Source organism: Gracilinanus agilis, chromosome 2 (genome assembly GCF_016433145.1).
Source record: "Gracilinanus agilis isolate LMUSP501 chromosome 2, AgileGrace, whole genome shotgun sequence".
NCBI lineage: Eukaryota > Metazoa > Chordata > Mammalia > Didelphimorphia > Didelphidae > Gracilinanus > Gracilinanus agilis.
The window spans coordinates 275,155,625-275,168,577 of NC_058131.1; the positions used below are offsets into that span (position 1 = coordinate 275,155,625).

The 12,953-nt window shown below is 40.0% G+C and overlaps 1 protein-coding gene across 1 annotated transcript; it reads right to left on the minus strand.

Moving 5' to 3' along the window:
- Positions 1-1,623: 1,623 nt before the first annotated feature.
- On the minus strand, positions 1,624-11,548 carry FCN2 (ficolin 2). Its single transcript, XM_044661281.1, has 8 exons — positions 11,473-11,548; positions 9,222-9,335; positions 6,163-6,207; positions 5,797-5,829; positions 4,871-4,998; positions 4,538-4,667; positions 2,571-2,705; positions 1,624-1,871 (listed from the first exon to the last, which is right to left on the minus strand). Exons 1-8 carry the CDS (start codon positions 11,546-11,548, stop codon positions 1,624-1,626), a joined length of 909 nt encoding a protein of 302 aa, XP_044517216.1.
- Positions 11,549-12,953: the final 1,405 nt, after the last annotated feature.

Genomic DNA, 12,953 nt, shown 5'->3' on the forward strand with positions numbered 1-12,953 from the left:
TTACGTGATTTGCCCAGGGTCCCACAACTAGGAAGAATCTGAAGTCAGATTTGAACCTAAGATGTCCCATCTCTAGGCCTGGTTTTCAAACCACTGAGCCACTATAGCTGTTCCAAAACATTTCTCAATTGCATTTTTTCAACCCTTACCTTCTGTCTTAGAATCAATACCATTTATTGGCTTTCTATCCACTGAGCCACCCAGCTGTCCCCAGTTTCTGAGGTTTCTGAAAAAGAACACTAGATTTGTAGTTGGACCATGTTGGATTAAACTTAAATTCTGCTGCTGAATATCTGTGTAGCCACTATGCCAATCAATCCACCTCTTTGGGCCTCAATTTTCTCATCTATAAAATTAGGGGATTGAATTAGGATTTCTTCCAGCACTGAACACCTATGATGAAAATCATTTTCCATGACAAGTTCAACTTTCATCAAGACTCATTAAAATGTTCAAATCGGGACCAGGAGGAAAAAAAGACTATTCAAAGAAGTGAAAGGGTGAAACTCGCAATTTTCACTTCCACCTCAGTTTTGATGTAAAAAGTGGCACCTTTTCCAGGCTGGAAATAGACTGTCTGGCAGAATGCAGCAGCCAACAGTGAACTCCCCAGCCACTTCCCAAGCCACAAGGCTTGCTGGTAGACCCAGTGGTGACATCCTGCACTTGTAGTAGTCGGGGCTGGATAGAGACATCTGTTGAGCATCTTTTGTATCCCTTGCTGACCAAGAAAGGTGATCAGGACTGTTTTACCCTTTGACCTTGTAGGTTTCTTTGAACTCCTCTGGACTTCAGTTTTCTTATTTATAATAGCCAGTTAGCATTTTTTTTAGTTCAAGGTTTGCAGAATACTTAGTAGTACATGCTATCTCATTTAAACCTCACCATAACTCTGTGAGGTAGGTTCCATTATTATGTCCATTTTGCAACTGAGAAAACTGAGTCTAAGTGAAGCCAAATGTCTTGCCATAATTACTTAACTCATATATAACTGAGGCAAGACTTGAACTCAAGTCTTCCCAACTCCAAGTTCAACTCTATATTCACTGTTCTAGCTCTCAGATAGAAATAATTCCTATCCTCCCTTCTTATTCAGGTAGCTGAAATAATGCATGAAAAAGTACTTCATAAAAGTTAAATCCATAAAAGTTTCACAATTGTAAGCACTATCGGCGGAAGTTGTTATTATTTCATCTTTTCATCAATCATGAATATTATTTAAGATTGAAAAGTTAGTTTAATAATTTATATCATTATTTGTAGGCCACAGGGATATGACCCCCTTCTTCCCTCCCTTTATGTTTCCCCCTATTAAATCAAAAACAACTCTTATTTATATGCCTCATTATTACAGACAATGCTATTTCACAAGTATTCTCTTTGGGCCTTCCAAGAAATATGTTAGGTAATGCTAATATTATTGCTCAGTTAGCATTACCTAACATATTTCTTGGAAGGCCATTTTTTAGATGAGGAGACTGAGGCTAGGTAATTCCATGTTCCAAATCACATAGTTAGTGAGCTGTGAAACTGAGCTAAGTGCTTTAGCTATTTCCTTCTAGTCTGATACAATCTGCTGCCTCAGGTACTCCAAAATTTCAGTGGCAAATGTCCTGGTCTAAGCTAAATAGGCCTCAGCTTCATCTCAGAGATTTTGTAGGAATAGTTGTAACCTTTGCCTGTTTTCCAGTTTATTCCATTGGCAAAACTCTCATGGGGGCCTCTCAAGTACAAGCCATTCAAGTTAGACAGGTGGCATTGTTTGTACCACCAGCCTCCTTTGTAGCGAAGGGCACAGTTTTCTTTATCCGGGCCATTGTTTCGATCTTTGGTCGTGAAGGGGTTGTTGTTATGGTAAGTCAGTGAGTCACCTGCAAAGAGAACAATTTAGACCAAATTTACCTGTGGAAAGAGTTAATCTCCTTAGTTTAGCATTCAAGATCCTCTACCAAATGGGCCCAAATCTATGTTTCTAACCTTACCTTATAGTGTTCCCTTAAGCCACAGAAATGCATCAAGCCTCAGTTTCCCATAAATAAAATGAATAATTTAACTTTGATGATGTCTAGTGTTCCTTTCATCTCTGACATTTTAAGTTATAAAGGTTCCTTCTAGCTCTGACATTTTCTATTCTAAGGTTTCTTCTAGCTTTGATATCCTGTGCCAAAGCTCCTTTCAGCCCCATCCCTCCTTCCAGCTCTGGCATCCTGAGTTCCAAAGCTCCTTCCATCCCTGACATTCTTTGTTCCAAAGCTCTGACATCCTATGTGCCAGAGCCCCTTCCAGCTCTGACATCCTGTGTTCCAAAGCCCCTTCCAGCCTGTGTTCAAAAGCTTCTTCCATCCCTGACATCCTTTGTTCCAAAGCTCCTTCCAGCCTGTGTTCCAAAGCTCCTGACATTCTTTGTTCCAAAGCTCCTTCCAGCTCTGACATCCTGTGTTCCAAAGCCCCTTCCAGCTTTTATAACTTTATCAGGTGACATGTCTGCTTCAACCAATCTCCTGATTCTCCTTCTTTGCTTTCTGTCCCACTGACCTTGCATGACCAAGACAGGACCCTCTTTGACCTACCTGCATCACCTTCTACAAAGTTTCCTAGGATGAGCTTGTAGTTTTCCTCTTCGCTGCCAATGTGGAATGACCTGTACTTGGCAAAGGAGCGATTGCCATCAAAGTCACTAAAATCGATCCGGAGCTCAGAGGTTTCTATGAGAGGAAGGTTTGAAAAGATTTTAACTAGTTTTTCATAAATCACAAGATTGACTGGTAAATCCAGGACTAGAGTTCTATCTACCCAATACCCCAGCTTTGGTAGGGGACCCATAGTATATAGACAGGAATCAGTAGTCTTTGTATTTCTTTTTGATCAATCAACACCTGAGGGAGGCAAACAGGGAAATTTGCTTCCTTGTCCATGGAGGTTTCTGACAACCAGTGGAAAAGAACACAACAGGATGGAAGACAGCCCCGGGCATGAACTTGACATGTCACTTTTTACCCCTTTAGGTTTCAGGTTTCTCATCTATATTGACTAGTTAGTGATTATAAAGTACGTACTTCAAGGTTTGCCAAACAATGTATATGTTATTACATACTCCTCACAGCAACGCTCTCAGGTAGCAATTAATACCACATGGTTGGGTGAGTTGTTGAGTTGGGGTTGGGGAATGAGGAAAGGGGCAGAAAGTTGGGAAAAAGATATCTGAACAGGGAGAGGATCCCAGGAATATTCTGATAGGTCTGTCTATGTCTCCAACAGAGTCTAGTTGCTCCTCAGCTATAATTTTGGAATTCAGGTAATTTTCAAGGTTTGTCCTTATCCTCCATAATAGAGGAATGACTTTGTTCTGAAGTGAAGGATGCCAAGAAGGCCTTTACCACCAAAATAATTTCACAGGGCACTGTACCGAATGGCCAAAATTTATCATTCCAACTTCATGCCTTCGGGTTAAGTGATGTCCTTTCCCAGGCCCTCCTTAAAATATGATCATTTCCCTGAGAGATAACAGTGTGAAGTCATTGACATCTCAGTGTGAATGATTTTATCAGACTTCTCCCTGACTGAAGTGTCTAGAACAGTTCAGGGTCCTGGGTGCCTTTTCAGGTAAAAAGGGAGAAAGAGTTGGAAGAAAAGGCAGGACTATATACTAATAACTCACATTTGTATAGTGCTTTAAGGTTTAATAAAATACTTTTCCTCACAATAAATAAATGTACATTAATTGGGTAACTCTCCCTACCTCATATTTTACAGATAAGGAAACTGAGGTACAAAGAGTAAAGTGACCTGCTTAGGATTATATGCCAGATACAGAACTCAAACCCAGGTCTTCTGACCCTAAGAATAGTGTTCTTTCTATTTCTATTTACATGCAATCTCTTTGAGAGCAGGGAAAACGTTTCTTCTTTCTTTGTACCCTCAGCAATTAACACGGTGCCTGGCCTATTTTGCTGTTGTTGTTGTTGTTGTTTAGTTGTTTTCAAGTGTGTTCAACTTTTTGTGATCCCATTCAGAGTTTTCTTGACAAAGATACTAGAATGGTTTGCCATTTCCGTGTCCAGTTCATTTTACAGATGAGAAAACTGAGGCAAAGTTGGGTTAAGTGACTTACCCAGGTTCACACAGGTAGTAAGGATCTGAGGTAGGATTTAAACTCGGGAAAATAAGTCTTTCTGAATTCAGGCTTGGCACCCTATCCATTGTACCATCTAGCTGCCTGGCTGGCACATAGTAGGTGCTTAATTTGGTTTTTATGCCACTGCTTTCAGGGTAGGGATCTGACTCTTCTAAAGTATCTAGCTTCTACCTTATGTTGGTATTCTCCAAGTTCCAGCACACAAATATTACGGGATAGATGAGGGGGGTGGCAGGGAAATGGGGAGGAGAAGGGCCAGCAGAGTGCATAGCAGGGTGTTGTTTATTTGTTTCAGAGAAGGCAAAGCAGGGAAGGAATTAATTGAGGCTGGGTCTGAACCAGCACCAAGGACTAGTGTGATCTGGGGGAAAAACCTAAACCACTCTTTCTCCAGAATCCCACCTTGAACTGTCAACAGATGAAGGTTTTCATTTCCTATCCAGAAGTCCCCCAGCTGACTGCCAAAGCCTCTCTTGTATGTAGCCCAATCCCGAAAGAAATCCACAGAACCATCTATCCTTCTTTGGAAAACCTGTGGGAGAAAGAAATCCTCTGTCAATTCTGGAAGGGGCCTTAGATTTCGCCCTATTTGGTAGATGATGAAGAAAATTGGAGCAATTTTCTGAGGTCACGCAGTCAGTAAGCAGACCCAGAGCTACACCATGGTTCCTCCCCAGGGCCCTTTCCCCCTTTCCACAGGGTTATTCAACTAAACTCTAATGAGCTGATACTCACAATCCATCCCCCGCCATCAGTGTCCATGTCGCAGAACACAGTGAGAGGCTTACAGTTAGAGAGGAAGAGAGTGTACCAGCCACTCAGAGTGTTCCCTTTGCTGAAAAGTTCACGGCAATTTCTACTTCCTAGAAAAGAGACAGAAGAAATCCCAAACCAACCAAGGGTAGATGCTTATTTGTGAGTGCAAATTAGACCTCACATGTCCCTTGATAATGGAAAAACTGAATTCCCAGTGCTTGTTGGTTCAGCCCAAACCCTACCTTCTCCATCAATCCTTCTACAACTAATGAAGTTCATGCTGCTTTATCAATTCCTAGAACTCTCTTAGCTTCATTTCACTTAATTTTTAATGCCTATGAACTAGACCTAAGACTTTTATCAGTGAAGGGAACCCTTGATAAGGAAACTCAAGCTGTACAGATATGAAACTCATATAGTCTTAGAGAGTTTCCCAGAGGCCTGGAAAATGACATGATTTCTCTAGGGTCACATTTCATCTATGTGTCAGAGACAGGCCTTGAGCCAAGGTCTTCCTGATTTCATTCACAATACCACAGTCTGTCATGAATACCTTTATCTGGTCTTATATGGTCTTAAGAGTTGTTGGTTTTTTCCCTTAATATATCATCTCCTTTCTCCAAGATTACAGGGTATTTCAAAAGTCTTAGTTTATGCCCTCTTAGCTAGACATAAAACTGCACCAAGAATTTTGAGACACTGTACAAGCTGTTGATAAAGATATAGATGAGGGGAAGAACCTTGGCACCTGGGGAAGCTAAAACTATCCTGGACCTCGAGTCAGAGAAGCCTCTGGTTTCAAGAAGACCTTTGACCAAGCCCTCCCATCAACTTGGGGCCCCATTTTTCAATACCCAAACCATGGTCCAAAGTCATATGGGGTTCTAGGAATCAGGAAAAGTCACCTGTCTTGCATGGATCAATTTCTCCAACATCTCCTGTACACATGAAGAAAAAAATTAGCTGGCTGAAAATCAAAACACATACACGTCCACCCTTGGGTTCTGTCAATATATGTAACAATAACGCATGTACCAATACCATTTTAAGATTCACACAAAAAAGTATGAGTGGTTGGTAAGTGTGACTCCTGCCATCAACACTACTTTGAGTCTATAAATGGGATTTAGGGGGAGATTTCTGATTGATGGTAGAAATTGACTTTTGAAGAATGGGCAATCCAATAAATGAAACCTCAGGGGCTGCTCTTATTCCAGTAAGGCATGAAGGTTCCATTCATGGAGTTCTTTGATTTCCTTTTAATTACTTACCTTTGGGACCTGCCTTCCCAGGCACTCCAGGGAGGCCTCTCTCCCCTATAGACACCAAAGAGAATGGGAATGGTGATAATAAAATCCAACATTTTGCATGAAATTCACTGACTCCCTAACACACACACACCCTCCCTGACCTCCCCATACTTCCTAGATCATAGATAGGTTCATAAATTTAGAGCTAGAAAGGGACCTCAGAAGTCATCTAGTACCACTCTCCTCCCTTTCTTTTACAGGTAAGGAAACAAAGGCCCTATAGTAGATAAATTAAAATAACTGAATAAACACAATCTGAGCTATATAATTTATTAGCAAATTAGGCATAATAAATGGGTCAACAGACCCTTCATCATTCCAAAAACCCCAACATGAGTTAGATTTTTACATACTAAAAACAATCAAATAAGAATAATTAAAATAAAACAATTAACAGGCTATGTCAAGATGCAAAATTAGGCAATCTGATTTCTAATTGGGGGAAAGGCAAGTTGGGAGGGACACAAGTAAGTTTTAAGATCTTTCCCTTCCCAGACTTGAGAAGATTAATTGCATCTGCTTGTATTTATGAAACAAAAGCTCATTTGTACTATCTAGTTTCCCATTGATGATTTCCAGAAAAACAACAAGATGGAGAATAATATATTTGACAGCCCAAGATGGAGTCAGTATTTATGAGATAGAATCTAGTTATTCTCTACACTCTCACACCAAACCAACTCCATTTTGTAACTGGTCTTTATTTGATTAGGCTCAAAAGGTTAAATCATTCATTCGGAGTCACATAGGTCAGAGTCTTCAGAGATGAGATTTGATTCCACATCTTCAGACTTTAAAGCAAGTGCTTTTTCCTCTGTATTATGGCCACCTTTTATCAAACCAGCCCACTCTGACTTCCCCATTCCTGGAATTCCTATTGCACTTACAACCTGAGACAGAGTCTAGTACAATTTTAATTCTTCAACACTGGAATTTTTAGCCTAAAAGACCAGATCCAGATCCTTATTCTTTCATTTTCTATTTGTGTGCCTTTGGATAAGTCATGGGTATCTCTCTGAACCTCAGATGGTTCCTTTGTTTTCTGACCAGACCTATGATTGCACTGGGATAAAAAAAAAAACTTCACATCAAGAAACTCCCTTTCTGCAGCTACCCTGGCAATTTCTGGTGCTAGAGACTTCCCTGGGGATGCATTGAGGTTGAGTGACTTGCCCAGGGTCACAAAGCAGGTATCAGCGTCAGAGGCAGGACATGAATCCAAAGATTCTTGACTTTGAAGCTGCCTCTCTTATGCCATGAGCTGGGATAAAACACTCACACGAACTACTTCACAGAGTTGTTGTGAGGATTAGATGATTGTGTAGGTAAAGGGTTCTATAAACTGTAAGCTATCATTTTATTTAATTAATCATTATCATTACTACTATTACTACTGATGCTACTATTTTATGATGTCTACTACCTCTGTTCCTATTGCCGCTCCCACCATCACGATTATACCGTTATGATTCCTACTACAGTTACTATTAGTATTAAATATTACTATTACTACTACTGCTACTATCATTATTCTGATCACTGCTATTACTGCTACTATTTCTGTTATGATTACATTATCACTACTGCTATTACTATTATGATTATTACTGCTACTATTACTCTTGCTCCTACCACCATTACTATTACCACTCCTATTATTTCTATTACTATCACTTTTATGATTACTACTATTATTCCTACTGTTACTATTACAATTATGACCATGACTACTATTACTCTTGCTCCTATCACCATTACTATTACCAATACTATTACCATTATCCATACCACTACTTCCATAATTATGACTACTACCACTACTTTTATGATTCCTATTATTATAATCACTACTAATACTAGTATAACTATTATGATTACTATTAGCATCACCACTACTACTATTACTATCCCTACTACTATTGTTACTGTTACTGCTGCTATTGCTGTGATTACTACTATTATCATTACTACAAATATTAGCTTAGATCAAGACCTAGCTCTCTGGGTTAATAGGTTAAGACATGAACTCATAACCTAAGCATGTACTATTCATTCATATGGTCCTTTCAAAGTCTATTTTCTATTAGGACTAATGAAATATTTCTTATCCTTAGAATATTATTATTTGTTCTAAATAGTTTTCCAGGAGCCAAACGTGGGCTGAGAACCACAGATTGTAGGTGAATGGGGAGTGAGGCTGTGTGATGGCCTTAGAGCCTGGAAGACCTGGCTTTGAGGCCAGCCTGTGGCAGTGGTCAGGTCACTAAGTTTCAAAACCTCAGACAAGTAAACGGACGGCTATCATCAACTTTGCTTTTTGGATAGGGGTAGAGAAGAGCAGAGGACCTTTAGTATCTTAGAAACTGAAACTGGCTTAGACTTGGGTGCAACTGACTGACAAAAATATTTATTATTAATTAAATTATTAATGGTTATGAACATATTGGTAGTGATGTATTTGTATTTGTAATCTATCAACAGAGTATTTAATATGCATCTCTAAAGTGTGGAGCATACAAAAATGAATAAAACATGGTGTTTCTCCTCTCAGATCTTCCCATGAATTAGTGAGATAAGACAATGGCACTAATAATTACAGTTAAAGGATAGAAGCAGTGAAGATTCTGAGTTCAGACAAGTGAAAGTTATCATATCCAGTCTGGGAATTTTCAGCAAAGCTCAACATACAAAGTGGCCATTTTGGGGAGGTATATCCATTTGACAAGGAAATTGAAGCTGAAAGAAATTAAATGAAGTGATTTACTCAAAGTCCCACAGGAGGCCAGCAGTGGAGCCAAGATTAGAACCTAGATCTTCTGGTGATATATGCTAAAATACAGACTTATTTCCTAAAAGGACTTTTGAAAGATCCTTATTTACTCTAGCTAACATGCCAAGACCTATAGCTTATGGCCTACGAACCTCAGCTTTATAACTCTCGTCAAGTGAGTCAGTGATCTGTGACCACTTCCACCCCATTATCAACAAAATCCTATGCCCCTATAGGGTATGGAACATACCTCTCTTTCCATCAGAGCCAGCTTCTCCTTTGGGACCAGGGGGTCCAGGAAGTCCTGGGCAGCCTTGGAGTACAGCAATCTTGTCAGATTCCCCAAGACCCAAAATCTTTACATCTGTAGGATGTGAAAGACATATAAACACACATGAACCCCCACGCATACACCATATTTTTCAAAGGGTTTATAGAACTCAGAGGGCAGTTAGCAGAAGGGACCAAAAGTCAAGCCTAATCTTCATAAATTGGATCCAGGTAACTGTGGGAAATGTTTTTTTTTATGATGTTAAGCCTAAGAAGATGAAAATTTATTCTTAACTTACAGAAAAAGGTAATGTTTGTTAATGAACAAATTTTCACTCTCAGTCAGAGCTCAGTCTGATTGTCATTATCTAGAGAGCAGGCAATCCTTGCCAATGATCCTAAACAACTTGAGTGGGGGAAGGAGGAGGATTAAGAGTGGACACTCAGCCATGGAAACTTTTGGAATAAAAAAAAGAGATTTGACTTGAGAGGGGCTTTAATAAACTCTACCCTACCCCATTTTACAGAAGAAGAAAAAAGTGAAGTCGATCACGTCGCACAGGGAACGAATCATGGATCTGGGACAAGAACCCCTACACCTTAGGATTGGAGATTGCAGGAAGGAATCCTCGGAGGTTCTTATGAAAACAAAGAAAAATAGTAATGAACATTGGATAGGGGGAGAAGAAAGTTGGGTGGCTATCACAGTGTATACAGGAAGTATCAAGTGGTCAAAACCATCCATTCAGTTTTAGGGCAGGTAATAATCTTTCTAGGAGAGCCTTGAGGAGTGATCACTTTGTCAGCATTCCCAATACATATAATTTTCACTTTTACATACAAAAAAAAATAGTCTCAAAGAGGTGATGTAACAGAGGGATATCATGGTATGAGAAGCAACATGGTATATTTTATCTGCCTAGAGTCTAGAGAAGCCCAATTCAAATCCCACCTTTGACACCAGCTACACAACCTTGGGCAAGTCAGTTAACCTTTCTGAGTCTCAATTTCCTCAACTATAAATTGAGATGATAATAGCCATCTCCCAAAGGATCACATGGCTATCACATATATGTTTATGTATGCCCACATATAATTTACATTACAATACAATAATCACATATATAAAAGTGTTTGCTCTGTAAGTGTCAATTACTGTAAACCGGATGAATATGGAGCACTGTCCTAGGCACTGAGAAAGACACAAAGTTTAGATAAGACAAATTCTCTGCCCTTCCAGGACTATCTAGAAGACTGAAAATGACTACTAGAGAATACACAAAATTCTAGGATAAGTTCCTTGAAGAGTTCCCAACTAAGTGCTTCACAAAGTCCAAGAAGGAAAATTTTTATTGTCTTGAGAGAGGAGCTGGGAAGTACAACTCCTGCTCCAAAGAGAACCAATGACAGTGCTAGGAGGACTATTACCTAAGCTTCCTGACTCACAGCACTTTCTAATGAAACTTGCAGGCATTTATATACATATATATTTATATACATACATATATATATATACACACACATACACATAAACACATGTACATATATATCCTCCTAAAGATATCTTTAAACAACTATATATTAATACTAACTTGCCTTCATATAGTGCTTTAAAGTTTGCAAAAACACTTTACAGATAATATCTCTTAATCTTCACAACAATCCTGGGAGGTAGCCGTTATTATTATTGTTGTTATCCCGATTTTACATATGAGTAAATTGAGGAATAAAGAGGTTAAGTGACCTGCCCAGAGTCACACAGAGTAAGTGCCTAGGCAGGATTTGTACAGATCTTCCTGACTCAAAGTCTAATGTTCTATCTGCACATAGGAGTTCTGGGAAAGGGGAAAGATCTGTAAGATGCTAATGGAGAGAAGAGGTCTCCTTCCTCAGATAATATAAGGTTCTAGAGCAGCGATTCCCAAAGTGGGTGCTACTGTCCCCTGGTGGGTGCTGCAGCAATCCAGGGGAGCAATGATGGCCACAGGTGCATTTATCTTTCCTATTAATTGCTATTAAAATTTTAAAAAATTAATTTCCAGGGGGCTAAGTAATATTTTTTTGGAAAGGGGGCAGTAGGCCAAAAATGTTTGGGAACCACTGTTCTAAAGGAAATAAGAGAAAGAGCAAGAAACTATTGAGAAGAATGGGTTTCCATGTTCCTTAGGACTAGATTCCAGAAGGAATTTCAGGTCTAGAGCCTTAAGACTATCTCTGGGAATCTTACTCACCTGGACATTGGTCAGACTCTGTAGTAGTGAAGGTCAAAAAGCACAAAAACACAATGAGCCAGACAACTCTCCCCATGACTAGAACAGGCTCTTCACCCTCAAGACTCTAATCACTTCTTGGTACCTTTGTCTCTAGCCACCAAAGACTGCTTGAATTTATAAAGACCAGGAAAATCAGCCCTTACCCGCCCTTTCTTCTTGTTTCTCTTCTCCCCTGGGCTGAACTATTTGTTTTGGCCCCCTGGTAAAGTATCAGATAATCTGAAAGAATGTTCTGTCTTATTAGGTCATTTGGAGTTTCCTGCTTTGTGGGAACTTTTTTTTTTTTGGTCTGGACCTGTGATTTCCTGATGGGTGTAAAAAGGGGGGTGTTTAGGAGGATTGGGAGTATAGTTGTGGACCTGCAAGTAAGGAGTGGAAAGACCCCCTCCTCCCTCACTGCCACCCCTATTTACTGGGAGACAAAATGGGGATCCCCTTGGAAAACAGGGGACCCCTGAAGTGTCAGGATTGAGGGGTTGAAGGCATATTGTCCCCTCAAGAAGAAATGAGTGATTCCCCGATTGGATATTGGTGTCATTTGGGGTACACAGAAACTTCCCTTACTCCCAGCAGGGGGTCAGATTTAAAATGGAGATCAGCCTGACTCCCTTCACTATCCCTTCCAATATGCCTCCCTCCATCTGAATCACACAGATCTGATCTATGAAATCTTTGGTGTTTGCTTCAGGAACAACAAGGCAAAGGGAAAGGAAATAGGGGTTCAGCAGGAAATGGGGTGCAAGGTATCCCTAATCCCAAAATTCCATCACTATGCCAGGTACCCACCAGACCCAGACCTGAAGGTTATACAGGGTGTTCCCTGAACAAAGCTTCACTTTCCCCAAACCCACTAATTATAACCCTAATGCTATGGTTGTTGTAGATCTATTCAGGGGTACTGCTGAGCAAAGCCCAAGGCAACTGGGGTTCAGGGAACTGCTCCCCCAAAGGAAGTCCATAAAACCCCAAACTCTGTTGGCACCGTGGATGGTACAAGTGAATCATGGGAAACAAGATGTCTCAGAAGAAAGCAGGTCTTCTTTAAAAATCAGGGAAACCCCCAAAGGCCCCTTCTGAGGATCACAGCACCAGATTTTTCAACCACCTCCCTCTCTCTCTGGCTTCTTCCCCTCAAAAGCCCCTCCTCAGGGTTCTCTTTCCCAGAAATCTCTACTTTCTTCCACTGGTCACTTGGTTCCTCTTCCTCCAACATTCTAATGACAGTTTTTTCAAAATGTCAGGTCTTGATTTCATTCTTACAGTATCCCCTTTTTTGTTTTTGTGGGATCTTTTCCCAAAAGTCCCACTTACACTCTATCCACTTTTATCTTATGTATTTCCTATTACTATCTTATGTTCCCCCTCCCTCCAAAATAATAAATCCTTATCTTGTCTTATTACTACATTATCTATTCTCATTCTAAGATGGGTTTTAGAAA